This window comes from Balaenoptera ricei, chromosome X, assembly GCF_028023285.1.
Source record: "Balaenoptera ricei isolate mBalRic1 chromosome X, mBalRic1.hap2, whole genome shotgun sequence".
Classification (NCBI taxonomy): Eukaryota; Metazoa; Chordata; class Mammalia; order Artiodactyla; family Balaenopteridae; genus Balaenoptera; species Balaenoptera ricei.
This window is the reverse complement of record NC_082660.1, coordinates 130,999,270-131,013,823: the sequence shown is the minus strand read 5'-3', so window position 1 is coordinate 131,013,823 and position 14,554 is coordinate 130,999,270. Positions and strand designations below refer to the sequence as shown.

The 14,554-nt window shown below is 43.6% G+C and overlaps 1 protein-coding gene across 1 annotated transcript in view; it reads right to left on the bottom strand.

The window, feature by feature from the left end:
• AFF2 (ALF transcription elongation factor 2) overlaps nt 1-6,505 on the bottom strand; it is a 332,030-nt gene extending 325,525 nt beyond the window's left edge. Inside the window, exons 1-2 of the mRNA XM_059910489.1 lie at nt 6,501-6,505; nt 400-520 (exon numbers count right to left, since the gene is read on the bottom strand). Of these exons, the coding sequence (XP_059766472.1) occupies nt 400-520; nt 6,501-6,505 (126 nt within the window). The remainder of the gene's footprint in view (nt 1-399; nt 521-6,500) is intronic.
• Nucleotides 6,506-14,554: the final 8,049 nt, after the last annotated feature.

The window sequence follows — 14,554 nt, the reverse complement described above, 5'->3', positions numbered from 1 at the left end:
ATGGCACTGATTGGGAGGAGAAACAGACATATCCATTGACATTCTGATGGAGTCTTCAGGGGCTGCCATGCTGATAATCAAAGTGAGACAAAGTGTCAGGGGGCACTCCTTGCTGTAGGTAGTGCTGGGCAGGAAAGAATTCTTTGGAGACAGGAAGTCTCATAAGTCCCTTGCAAATCCTACTGTGTTCCCCCAAGAAGATGGAATTTGTCTCTGAAGACTTCCTCAGAAACTTGCCATTGCCCCAAATACAGCATATGTATATATTTCATTTGTAAAATATATTCTCCTGGAGATGATTTGGGTGTTTTAAAAATAGATTAAATGTTGATTAGTGCATTCAAAAATATAACAAGCAACCATTTTCCAAAAAGATAAATTACATACATATTCAGCTACCTTGTAGGGCTCCCCAAAAAGATCAAAGCCTGAAGAAAAGAGATCGTCTTCTTGCTGGACTTCTTGATTCCTCCGCTCCCATTCCCTTTTCTTAAGTGCACTACGGTCTTGTTCATAGTGACTGACATGCAAAGAAAAAGACAAAAGGAGACAAAGATGAATTAGTCATGTAAGTTATTTAGATCTCCCTTGTTATCAATAAGAAGAAAAAACAAAAAACAAGCCGAGGCTACCCAAACTGATACTGCATAGAGAGCAGGCCTCCTTTTCTTTATTCTCAATGGGTTTAAGACCCTGACCAGTTCTTCAGAATACAGAAGAAAACAGAAACTTGCTTATTAGAAACTGTACTCGTGACCACTTAAGTATGGCATAATCCTCTTCCCTTGTCCTTGCTTGATTACTACAGGCAATTACTGCAGAGTCCCCCAAAGTCAGTCCACTGTGCAAAAAAGTACTGAATTCAGGTTGCATTGTGTTGCCAACTGCCTAGGGCTCAGAATTCACAGATGTCACGAAGTCCTAAGGGAAAGGAATTATCAAATATGTTACTGTGGATAAACTGGAATTCTGTCCTGGGCCCACAGCCAGTGTTAGTTAGCCTGTGGTAATGAAATCAAAGGAGAGGGAATTCCCTGGCGGTCCAGTGGTTAGGACTTCAAGCTTTCACTGCAGGGGGCCCGGGTTTGATCCCTGGTCTGAGAACTAAGAATCCCGCATGCCACGTGGGGCTGCCAAAAAAAAAAGAAAAGAAAAGAAAAATCAAAGGAGAGTTTAAGAACATCTTCAGAAGTCTACAAAAATCCAAGTCACCCAATCAATCACACTCCTTTTTGTTTTGTGGGAAACTGTTCACAAAGAAAGGGGTCTGGCTTGACCAACAAACTACTAACAATGAAAAGAGGTGTAAAAACCTTTGAATGACCTTAGGGCACAAATGTTTTATAAACACCGTGTAACCCTGACTCTCATGACATTTCAGGCTTTCCCATTGTAGGATCAGTACCAAAAGCTTCCAGGCTATATCTAAGATACATTCTGGGTCCTTGGATTTTATAGAATGGAATGCTTCCTTATTAAGAAAACAATTATTTTCTTCATCATGCAAGACTATGCATACTAAACCATAATCTATAAGTCTCACAGTAGTGGATTTTATTTTGTTCATTGGGTTCCCCCCCTCCGCTTTTGATTGTAATTCCACTCAAAGTGAGTACATATACACTGGGAAAATTTCAATTATATAAATGTACATAAAATGCCTAGTGGGTGCTGTATAAATGTTGCTTGCCTTCCCCATGTTAATACAGGTATCCCCTGCTTTCCAAACGTTTGCAGTAAGCCACTTTTACGAGAGAGCTGTGTTAGTACCTTTTCTCGCTAACGAAAAAAAAAATCCGAAGAGGATTTTCTCTTTTACAAAAAACGTCATTCCCTTACTAACATAGGTCTTTCTTAAAAGCAAAGCGGCATAATGAGAACTTGCAGAAATTGGGGGGATACTCTTCACTTTTACACCATTTTGCTTATGAAAGTTTTCATAGGAACACTCTACGTTCGGCCAGCGGACGAAACCTGTAATGTCATGTGAAGACTTAATTAGGTAACTGACATGCAAACGAACATAATAGCTAAAGGAACTATAGAGATATACTGATATAATATATAAGTACAGTTGACAGGTTTTGAATACATTCCAAACCTTAATACCTATCATTGGTAGCCTAGTTTGCTCATGAGTATCATAATGTTAATTTACAAAATAAGAGCCCAGAGCATGCAATATCCACGTCAGCTTAACTAGATATTGATATAGATGGAGTGTAACAGGTCAATACACCTAAGCATCCGCCTTTCTCCACAGGAATACGTGAACTGACAAATTCTAAGTGACTTTGATAGCCTTATCTCCTGGATAAACAGCACTTCATTTCCCCATCTAAAAATCGTGGCAACATTTATAGGATGTTTACATGGACGTTATCCTTTCATAATGCAACGCATGCCAGATACAGAAGAGCTCACCGGATCACTCATAGGTATGGTCAGCAAATGTTAGCACCGTCTGGGAAAATCAAAGACCCTCCAGAGCTCCACCCAAAGCCCAGGCCTCACATCTGGGCCCCGCCTGGTCAACAAAGACGCCGAGTCCAGGTACTGAAAGCCAGCCCATCATTCATAGTCCCAGATGCCATCCACAGGTATTACGTTTGTTGGCATTATCTGTCATTCCCATTCACGAGTTGAGATCAGAACCCCAAAGAGCTGCCGTGTGACGCAATGTCTCTGTGCTGGAGGCTGATGGGGAGTCAACAGTAACATCTGGGGTCCAGAAAGCGTGGGGCACAAGACTCACCCTCAGCATCATACACTGGCCCTGCGTAACCTGAGCCCAGCGTCAGTTTGCCAAAATGTAAGAACGATGGGGTGTCAGGGGTGGGATGAGGGGACAAGTTAAAGCAATATTCAGTGGGGGTGAGAAGCTGGGAAGAGGGTTTGCTGCAGCCATAACGCTCCACACAAACACGAGAGCCGAAGCCTCATGCTTCCAAGGAACCACGAGCAAGATGTCAGTTTTCCAGCTCTCTGTTCATTCCTTGCACCTGACAGCCCAGAATGACAGTCCCAGGGATCCCATTTCATTGTCCCATGAGGAGAACCGAAGGACTTTGGTCTCTTGGCTTTGCAAACTACCTTCCTCCTCCTCTGAGGGCAAGATAATTAAAACCCGAAAGGAAAGAGAGGAAGAGAAGAAAGGAAACGTGCTTCAACATGCAATGACAACCCTTCAAGCGGCCGGCAGTCAGGGTGCTTGGGGCTTTCGACCCAGGTTGGATTTGTTAGGAGGGCTCTCGGCTGCGTTTTGCATCAGTTTCATTAAGCTACCAGATTCCAGACGAAAAATCTGAAGAGCAGATTGAGCGTGCACATGGGTGTTATCTGCTGCGTTTTTTAACACACATAACAAAGAACAGTTAATTCTCATATCTCTGGTGAGAATGAACTTAATCTCCATAGAGTTTCACTGCTCTTGGAAGGCAACCAAATCTCTCCCGTTTTTTTTCCTTTCTCGCTCAGCAGGGCGCTCTACTGAAAGCTTCACTGGGCGAAGTATAATGAGGAACGAACTACAGGGTGGTGAGCTTTTCACAGTGCAGAACGTCACTGATTTCTGACTGAAACCAAAATGACTAATTTGAAGCACCAGCTAATTAAAACCCCAGCTAGGTATTTAGCCTCTTGTTACACCTACTGCTGTTTATAATTATGAGGACCTCTTTACCTACTCAATTAAAGTTCTTCGGTTTCAGGGAGGTTGTGTTTGAACCTGTGAGCCCTGCAGAGGCCACAGGAAAGCCGATGTCTGTCCCCTGATGATCTGATGCCCCTTTACACTCCCGGGCTGGTTTTCCAACGAAAAAAGAAACGGGTCCACGGCCCACGAGGAAGTGCTCAAGCCAGAAATCGGAATTCATCACCATATTACTGGTCTGAACGATTCAAGTTTCCTCACACTGATGAGGAGAGGGTGCACCAGTCCTCTCAGTGTGAAAACTCCCTTTCGTATTAGGAAGTTGAGCCCCGAAGTGCAACTCGAGGACTCTGCACTCTTAGCAGGTGAGAATGTTCTTCCAACTGTTTTCTGTAGGATAGGAGGAAATCTGGCATGTTATGGTGACACCGAACACTCAAAACCCAGGGGGAGGGGCAAATCAGGGATATGGGGCTAAGAGATACAAACTACTATGTATAAAATAGATAATCTGCAAGGATATATTATACAGCACAGGGACTAGAGCCAATATTTTATAATAACTATAAATGGAGTATAATCTATTAAAATATTTTTTTTTTGGCTGCGTTGGGTCTTCATTGCTGCACGCGGGCTTTCTCTAGTTGCGGCGAGCAGGGGCTGCTCTTCGTTGTGGTACGTGGGCTTCTCATTGCGGTGGCTTCTCTTGTTGCGGAGCACGGGCTCTAGGCGCATGGGCTTCAGTAGTTGTGGCTCGCGGGCTCTAGGCACATGGGCTTCAGTAGTTGTGGCTCGCGGGCTTAGTTGCTCCACGGCATGTGGGATCTTCCCGGACCAGGGATTGAACCCGTGTCCCCTGCATTGGCAGGTGGATTCTTAACCACTGCACCACCAGGGAAGCCCTCTATTAAAATTTTGAGTCTCTATGTTTTACACCTGAAACTATTATAATATTGTAAATCAACTATATCTCAATTTAAAAATGCATTTACCCCTCAACCTAAAAAAAAAAAAAAAACCTCAATTTACTTTTCATTGACCAAAGGCCTTTGTTTTCTGTCTGTACAGCCTATCTTTGGGGTTTTTTTTAAAAAATATTTATTTATTTATGTTTGTTTATTTATTTTTGGCTGCACCGGGTCTTAGTTGCGGCACACAGGCTTCTTAACTGCGGCAGGCATGAGGGATCTAGTTCCCGGACTAGGGACCGAACCCGGGCCCACTGCATTGGGAGTGCAGAGTCTTACCCACTGGACCACCAGGGAAGTCCCTCAGCCTATCTTTTTGGAATCCCTGCTTCACTGACATCTCCACTAGCTGATAGAAAAAGGACAGAAAGAACAAGTTCCATTTAACTATACATTTAACTCACCAAGGCCTTGAGTCACATTTGGTTTGAGGTGCGTGGGTCCACTTACACGTGGAGTTTTTTCAACAGTAAATAGTACAGTACCACGCAATCCACAGGTAGTTGAAACCGAGTTTGGTTGAATCCACGGATGCAGAATCGCAGATACTGAGGAACCCGTGGGTACAAAGGGCTGGCACCCCTAAGCCCGCGTTATTCAAGGGCCAACTATACCCTGTTACTCACTCCAGTGCAAGGCAGTGATGGTGAGAAGCTACTCTCTAGAATGGGTCTTTTATATTAGCTCTGATTTCACCCACCCATCAGTCTCCCTGGCCTCCAATAACAGAGAACCTGCCCTCTTAACACAGGAGGAATCTACGGCCCTCTGGAGATGAAGGGAGCCATCCCAAGGCCTCATCAAGGTAGTGGCGAAGGAAGATGCCAACCTGTGTCTCTTCCATCTTCAAGTTCAAGTGATTTCTTCTCCTCTTCTCCTTCTCTCACATAGTCTCCCATCCTCGTCCTTAAACTTGATCTTAGACTCAAGCAACTCCCATTTTCATCAGTAGGAGCCACAGGTACATTCATGGGGAGATAAAACCCGGAACACATGTAGCTTCACTGAGATTGTGGAAGCTCAATTATGCCGTCTTCATTAGCTCACAGCGGCAGGACCCCAGGCTGATAATGCTGGCTAGTCTTTTAGAAGAGACACTGTCGCCATCATCTAGTTCTGGTCCCTTCATTTTCCAGATGAGGAAATTGAGCTCAGAAAGGCAATGGGCCTCACAGCAGGTTTGTGGCAGAACTAGGAGGCGGGAACTCGGGTTTTCTGCTTCCCAAACTAGTTCTCTTCCTAATACCCCATGGTTTGTCCCTCCTGACTCTCATGCTTCCATCACACTCAAGAATAAATATTAGTCTCATTTGCACTCCGTTGGTCAACTTTCCTTAGGATTGTATTTTATTAGAAATTGTCAGTAGGGAAAAACTTTAGGAACCTCATTTGGATGCGAGTATAGAAAAACCATTAGCTTCCTTACACCAAAATGTACAGAACCTAAAGGGATTGTAAAAATTAACTACATATGTGGGAAGAAGCTGAGCAAATGAGAGTAAAAACCAGTTTAAGTGCATTTGGTTTGTATATTTCATGAAGTATAATCATCATTGCTTGCCTAATTTGGTTATTGTACAAAGCTAGTTGGGGACACATAAAGAAAAACACTGATATTTTAAAATGACAAGTTTGTTTAAAAATACTGCTAATACAGGATTTATGGTAGTAACAATGTAAATGATAGTAAATAACTCAGTCTCACTTGTTTTCTAATCCAACTGGCACTAAAACACCTTTATTTTGGCTAATATCTTTGTAAAAGCATAAAAATACATATTTAATTCACCCAAGGGACAAACATAAGCTATAACTCACTCCTTCTGGTTCTCCTGAATGAAATTTTGCCTTCTATAAAATGTGTAGATATTTATACTTACTACATGTTCCAGAATTCCAAGTGGTACTTTTTTTTAAAATATCTAGCCCTGTGTTGAATTTGACACTGACCTAATGTCTGTATAGCTTCTGTTAGTTAAAAAAAAGAAAACCTCTGCTATTCAATACCTTCAAAATCACCCCCAAGTGAAATCCTTATTTTATCTGCTAATATCCATGAGCACTGCAATGTAAAGTGCTAACTCCCAAACTATTCTAAGCAGCTAAAACCAGGCCAAACTTATTTTGCACATATAGGGAAGACAAACGAGAACCCTGGATCTGGGGATGTGAGTATGGCCTTGAAAAGGAGTTTCTATACATCAGGAGAACCTCTAAGTCCTGTTTCCACAGCAGGACTCATACGTACAACCACACATACAACTCAACTCTGCATACAACCACTCTCTTCAGCAAATGGATTCTCTCCCCACAGACACTGGCTCTCATTAAAAAGAAAAACTCAAGATGGGAATGAAAGGACAGAAGACACACAAGACATTTACTTTCCACATCTGTCAGCTGCCCACCCAGTCATGCCAATTTCTTAGGTCTTCGGGAAATGGGCCAGTGCTCATTCTGAGAGTTCCCTTAAATCTGTGCTTTTTAAAATGATGTATTACCAACAGGGGAATATTAAACCGGTTTCCCTCCAGGGCACCTTGGGGATATCCCATTCCCTCTACTTCTGAAAATGGAAGCAGATTCAGCTCACCCAGGAGGCTTGTCAAATTATCCTCCAGTGGGGTCAGGCAGACATTCCAAGAACCACTCCTCTTGTTTTGTTTTTGTCTCACCTCCTCTCCTTCTCTTCTGCTCCCCACCCTGTTCTAAAAATTATTATAACACCTCTATTGAGATATAATTCACAAACCATTCAATTCACCCATTTCAAGTATACAGTCAGTGGTTTTCAGTATATTCACAGAGTTTTGCAACTATCACCATGATATAATTTTAGAGTATTTTCATGACCCCCAAAAGCAGCCCTGTACCTTTTAGGCATTACCCCTGCCCTGAATCCTCCCTTCCAGCCCAGCCCTAAGCAACAACCACTAATCTACTTTCTCTCTGAATGAATTTGCTTATCCTGGATATTTCATACACATGAAATGATACAATATGTGGTCCTTTGCACCTGACTTCTTTTCACTTACCAAAATGTTTTCAAGGTTCATCCACATTGTAGCATGGATCAATACTTCACTCCTTTTTTTAGTATCTGAATAATATTCCACTGTAGGGATATTCCCAGTCCTAAGTTACACCAGGCTCATTAAGGGGGTTCAATCTCGTGAGTTGATAATGATTTAACTGGGGTTCTCTATATCTTCCATTAGACTTTTTACTCCTTAAGGGAAAGGTCCATGGCTTCTAAGTCACTGACAGCACGCTACAGGTGATCACAGCAAACCTTCTTGTATATAAATAAGCAATGTCAAATACAGATATTGTGAGGAAGACACTTTTAAAAAGTGTTTGACTGAAGCTTAGGGCAAAACTATTTTGGCTAGCCTACCAAATTCCCCAAATGATGCAATACCTCTAAGAAATACCAAATACTCAAGCTGCAAAGATAATTGAATATATCTAGGAATGGTAAAACAAAAACAAAAACAAAAACAAAAACAACCTAGTGAAAACTGAACCTGACACCAACCAAAGAAACAGGTTCTGTTATTTCTAAAGAATTTCATAGTGTGTCCAGAAATGATGGTACCCAGATTCTTTGTAACTCTTTCACTTACAAGTCTCTTGATCATTAATAACTCATTTTACATTTCTAAGCCTCAGTTTTGTTATGTGTAAAATGGGAGTTCCTCTTCATGTGGTTGATGTCAAGGTCAAGTGTGATAGTGAACGAGGGAGGCTTCTGTAAGCTGGTAATGTCTGCTCACATGAGATCGTTGACACCATGGTCAGGGTCAACATGATCAGGTTTTACTTTCATCCCACAAAACTCTATTGCACATTAACTCGTGTGCTCCTCAGACACCCCTGATAAATTAGCAAGACAGGTATTGGTATTCCATCTAAAGATGGAAAACTGAGGCTCAGAAAATGGTTCCAGCCTATGAGAACTGCATCCAGGACACCGCTCACCTGATTTCCTAACCCAGAGCTCTTTCAAAAAGTCTGAGCTACAAGACCTGCATATGCCAAAGATATTTATGTGCAGCTTGCATGAGTTCTCTTCATTCCACAAAAACTAGAGCAAAATTTCCTAATTTTTGAGGTCTAATGTCTTTCTAGTAACAGACCAGGACAAAGTATATCTCATTAGATAGCCTTTAAAATTTGTTCTCTATAGGCTCAAAAATGATTCTTGAGATAGCGACAGGAAATTGATCAATATATGGAATTAATACACAAACTAATATTGACATGAGGTTTAAAGTAATAATTTTTTAAATTTAAAACATTTCTAAATATTACCGATCTTCTATAACCTGCTTCTCAATTTTGGCTGCACATGGGAATCACCCAGTGAAGATTTTATAAATCCCGGTGCCCAAGTCACACGCCAGACCAACTGCATGCGAATCTCCTGGTGCGGGGGACGGGGCGGGCCGGGGTTCCCAGGCGTCCAATATAAAACAACTTCTAGTCTTTGCACATGATAGGATCCTTCGCATATAAACTTCTTTATTAAACCCATTTGGGTGTGCCTCAATTGGATGGACTTCACATGGAGGTAAATCAAGAGCCAGGCCCCGTTACGGAACAGATGTATTCTATGAAGCAGAAGTCTGCCTTGTTGGTCTACGCTGGCAGAAATGCCTCAAGGTGAAGAGCAGTTATTACAAGACTGGACTGTCATGCAGAACGACCACAGTAACACTAATAGCACTCTTTGTTCATTCCTTGCTCCATGCCAGGAACCAGTGCAGCCATCTTCGGAGGACTATCTTCTTTAATCCTCACAAAAACTCTGATGAGGCAGTGTCATCTTCACTTTGTAGATGAGGTGACAGGCGCCTGAGACCCCGAGAGGTTGACATGCCCAAAAAATGACACAATGAGTAAGTGAAACAAGCGGAAGAGGCGCTGAGGCTGCCCTATCCAGAGGCCACCCTCTTAGCCAGAAAGAAGATGCTAGTAGATAGGAAAGAAGGTCCCTGCCAAAGAGGCACATCCACACATTTGATCTCTGCTCACAGGACAGCACAGCACAGTGGATCCAGGGGGGGACAGCGAAAATCTGAACTCCCTGCTTCAGATTATCTAAGCAGAATATCTCAGCTTAGAGGGGGCTCTTGCAGCATGGTACAGATTCTTCTCCAAACAGCACGCACAGGTAGACACTCAGACGGATAATGATTGGCAACAATGTTGTAAGAGGGCATGAAAATTCCATTTTTTAGAGGATTCCCTTTTAATGGAAATGCCACTCTTTTATAGAATGACCATGACTCTGGCAACCCAAAGGTGTGCCTACAGTAGTACTCAACTCAACTTTCTAGAAGCCTGTTAAAATGTACTTTAAAAGCAATCGTTCCAGTGAAATTAAATTCTTTTGTCCTTGGACAATGTGACTGTTGGCTAAGAGACGCGGTCCAATATCCCTGTCTGCTTGAGAGATGACTGTCTCCCCAACAAGTGTTCCTTCCCTCCTCTCCCAGCAGCCCAGATTGCACCTTCATCTCCTTTCATCTTTCTTCAAGCATCCCCTCCCTCCTCCATACTCAGGTACCCCGCTACAAGAAGACTCCATTGTGCCATAGATATCTAAGCACGCGGAAGTTTCTTTTCTGCTTCTGTAATATTTTCTTAGGTTAGGTGTCTGATTTCCATTTTTATAGAAAATCATTTAAAAATAACTCGAGTTCTGACCCATTCATCAAAAATGAGACTTCTCCGTCACTCCTTCTGGCTCACTGACCCACTGGTAACACAAACCGATGCCTTACAAGCATCTCACATTCACTGTTGGCCGCACAGAGAGAGCTGCAAACAATTGCATGACTCAGAAGTCTTCAAAGACACTTCCTGAAGACGAGTAGGGGCCTGGAATGGATAACAGAAGCCAAGAAATACACACTCAGAGAGTGAATACAGTTACGTGTATTTATTTATACGTTTATGTTTGAATCGGTGAAACGATTGAAAAATCGAAATGATAGACAACATCCTCGCTTCCCCTCTTGTCAGCATCTACCCTGTTCCCCTCATTTGTACTTCTCTCTTTAAACGAATCAGAGTCAATGCCAATGCTGAGCTTTAAAGAGCTGCTAGATCTAAATTTTGATCCACTTCCAGGAAGGAAACACGAGGATGCTTCTCATAATCAGAAACGGAGGAGGTGGTGTCCAGCTTTGATTATTCTTTGTGGTCGGCTTGAGTTCTGCCTCACGGCAGGCAGGGTGCCCGGCTTGGCCCTCTGCTCTTGATGATTCCTGGTCCAGCCCCCGTGGATCCTGGCCCCATCCCATGGGCCACGTCCCCCGCTCCATACCTGTTGCTTCTGCCGCCAACCTACACAGAACAACTCTGTTTTTCAAGCTAGGAAAAAGCTGCCTGAAGTATTTCCTCTCCATGCCCACTAAATATCAGGAATTCTTTGCCAAGTCAAAGTTCTAATATAAACCTGGCTTCTCATAAGTGACACTTTTAAAAGGTGTTTTATTTTCAGTTAGCTATGAGCAAGACAATTTCAATAACTACTTAATTTAAAACAATATCTTCTCAGAAATCGCATTCTTCATTACTTTTAAACTAAGGAAATTAATGCCCTTAACAAGCAGTTTATAATTGACAGTCTTAAGCAGACTCTATTTTCAAGTCTCACCAAACCCTTTGATCCGCGTATACTCACTAAACTTTGCCCGGGCAAATTCTACCCCCTTAAGGCTTCCTCTTCAGGCCCCTGCCCCTCCCTGGCACATGCACCCCACAGGGCTCCGGCCTGAGCACACAGCCGGGGCATGAGATCAGGCCCACGGCAAACAGCCACTGGGCACTGCTTGCTTCTGCCCTCTGCATCGGCATGACTCCAGGCTCCTTTCCCACATGTCACATGGACATAGTTGTGACTCCTTCTTGGGTTACACTTCTCCCTCTTGCCTCGATGAGGTGCCTGACACGGTGGCCCCCTGTTTTGGGTTGAAGTGTGTCACCCCAGCGCTCATCTAGTGGAGTCCTGACCTCCAGAACCTCAGAATGTGGCCTTACTTGGAAATAGGGTCACTGCAGATGTAATTAGTTAAGATGAGGTCATACTGGGGTAGGGTGGGTCCCTCATCCACTATGACTGGTGTTCTTATTCAAAGGGGAAATGTGGACACAGACACAAAGAGAGAGAGAACACCGTGTGACGATAAGGACAGAGATCGGGGTGATGCTTCTACAAGCCAAGGAACACTCAAGATGGCCAGTAAATCACCAGAAGCTGGGAGACAGGCCTGGAACGCATGCTCCCTCACGGCCCTTAGAAGGAACAAACCCTGCCCACGCCTTGATCTCAGACTTCGAGCTTCCAGAACCGGGAGACAATAGATCTGTTGTTTAAGCCTCCCGGTTTGCGGGACTTGGTTATGGCAGCACGGGCAGACCCCTGCACCCCCGGATGGCATTTCTGAGTCAGTTCACAGTGAAAACATTGGGCCTCATCACAGTCAGTGTGGATAATCAAGGCCTTAGGAATGATCTTTTTTACTCCAGTGACATGATATCCACCCTTCTCGCTTCTATCCCAGCTGAACTCTCCTTAGGCTTTCCTACTTGGTCTCCTTCCCCCTCTCCCACTCTGAGAGAACCGTGGGTGCTAAATGAAACTGTCCACCAGAGAGGAATCACGCATTTCTGCTTCCCATTTATCTGGGAGAGTGCCAACCTCAGTGTTCCGCTCTCAGTAAATATTTTTTGACTGAATGAACGAACAAATGACAGGTAAACATTTTTTCTGCCCTAGTTCGGTGACAAATATTGACCAAGATATTAAGATATTAATTAGTGTGTCTATTTAATCAACAAACATTTACTGGGTGCCTAGGTCACACAAGGGACCCTGTTTGGTGCTCAGAAAAAAATAAGAAACAGTATGAGTCTTTGAGAAATTCACAGCTCAGGAGGGGAGGTAAATCCACTCTGAAATCATCACCCTGCAGGGTAACACACACCATGGCCATAGGAACAAAGTGCCCTGGGAACATTCTCAGGTGGGCGTGGGGTGGGAACACAGGCAGCTGTGCTCCAGCTGGGTCTTGAATGGAAGTGTTCCCAGTCCGCACATCAGCTCGTTCAAGTACACACTAACCACGTGGCACTAAAGATGGTCCCGTGGGACAAACACGGATGAGTGAACAAGAGATGAAAGATGCGGCCAAGCTCAGTCCCTCGGACTGTCCATGTCTGGCAAAATTGGTCTACAACAGTGGTGGGCAAACAGCAAGATTTTCTGCTCTTCGGGGAAGCTGTAAAATGAGAGTTTGGTCTTTGCAAATGCTTGGATTCAAGGGTCAAACCCGAACTGCACTTGTGATACCGAGTGAGAGGAAGAGCCTCGCACAGAAATGGATGACTGAGATAAGCACGTGAATGGTGAGCTCATAAAGAAGAGATGAGATTTCAAAGGGAAGCATTTATTGTTTCCTGTACTCGAGCACATTGTCTCTCAATATGATTAGTTATCAGTCTCAGTTATCCAGAACCGGTATGAAATAAAGCGTTTACGCAGTTATGCTTCATTGATGTCAGCTAGGGGAGCATGAAAATCTCCATGAAGGTGGGTAATTGATGCGTAAATCAGAGCTCAATCACTCTGTAGTAGCAATGGTCCCACTGAAAATATGCTTGTTGAACACAATCACCGAGAAGCCAGAGGGAGGGAGAGGAGGGCGGGAGAAGATAGAAGGCTTATTTATTAAAAATGATAATAACTGGCAATTTGTCCAATTTTCTCTTCAACAGAGGGCTGCTGTCAGAAACGCTTGCAAGCAACTTGTGAGCAATGCATCCAGATAGTTTCCTTCTGTTCTAATGAACTGTTTCTGTTTTATTTAACTGCTCAGAGACCCTGTTGTGGGTGCTTCCTCTTTTGAAACATGACACATGTTAATGACATCTGTGATAATAATTTGGTTAACAATGCTCATTCTAGGTATGCTTGCTATTGTTATTAAAATCCTTCCGTCACTTTGCATTTGATCTCTGAAGACCAGTGAATAAAAATGAACAATGCCTTGCAATTTAATATTTTAATATCTCACACTGAAACGAAAACGACTTCTTACTGTTGATCAAACAGCAGCTCCCATTTCTACCATCCTGACCATCATTATCATTATCATCACTGAAGGTGCCATGATAGCAGCTAGTGGCAGGTTTTTCTTCCCCTCTACTGTCCTCACTGAATAAAGAGAAAATTCTCCACAGGAAATACTGCCACAGTAGGTTTAACAGCCAACATTCCTGCCAATTAATATGAGAAAGAAAGTGCTGGCTTTTCGTTTTTTTCCAGCTCTTATGAAAAATGCTTGAGTCAATATGAGGGGCAGGTCTGTCCTAGGCATCGCGTGTGGATCCAGGGGATTTACCCACCGGTGCATAATGCATTCCTGAGTCTCAGCACAGCGCATGCGCAACCCCCCCCTTCCGTACAGGGTAAGCAGGGTCCGTGCGGCAGCCCAGAGCCGCAACATCGGTACAGATGGGCCCTGCTGTGCAGGTGAGGGCCCTCTGCTCGCCTGAGGTCACCAGCTCAGCCCGGTTCAAAAGCACGCGTGTGCTGATGGCCTGTCTCATATCTAGTGCTGGGCCTTCATCCAAATGTCCGCCCCTTGACAAAATGCCTGTGTAAGATTGACCGGCAGCGGGTGCTTAGGGGGAGGAGGAGAGAGTGGGGTCTGACTGAGGAAGGCTTAGCCTTATCGGGAGTGGGGTAATTTTTTGTAGGTGAGTGGATTCATATATTATCAATGTCCTTACAAAATAAATGCATGCATGCATCTGGTGTATAGCAGGATTTTAAATTTTTGCTTCTCTTTTGAAAAGCAACACTCTCACATTTGCATGGTACTTGTCACTTCCCAAAGCACTTCCACAAGTCTGATCTGGT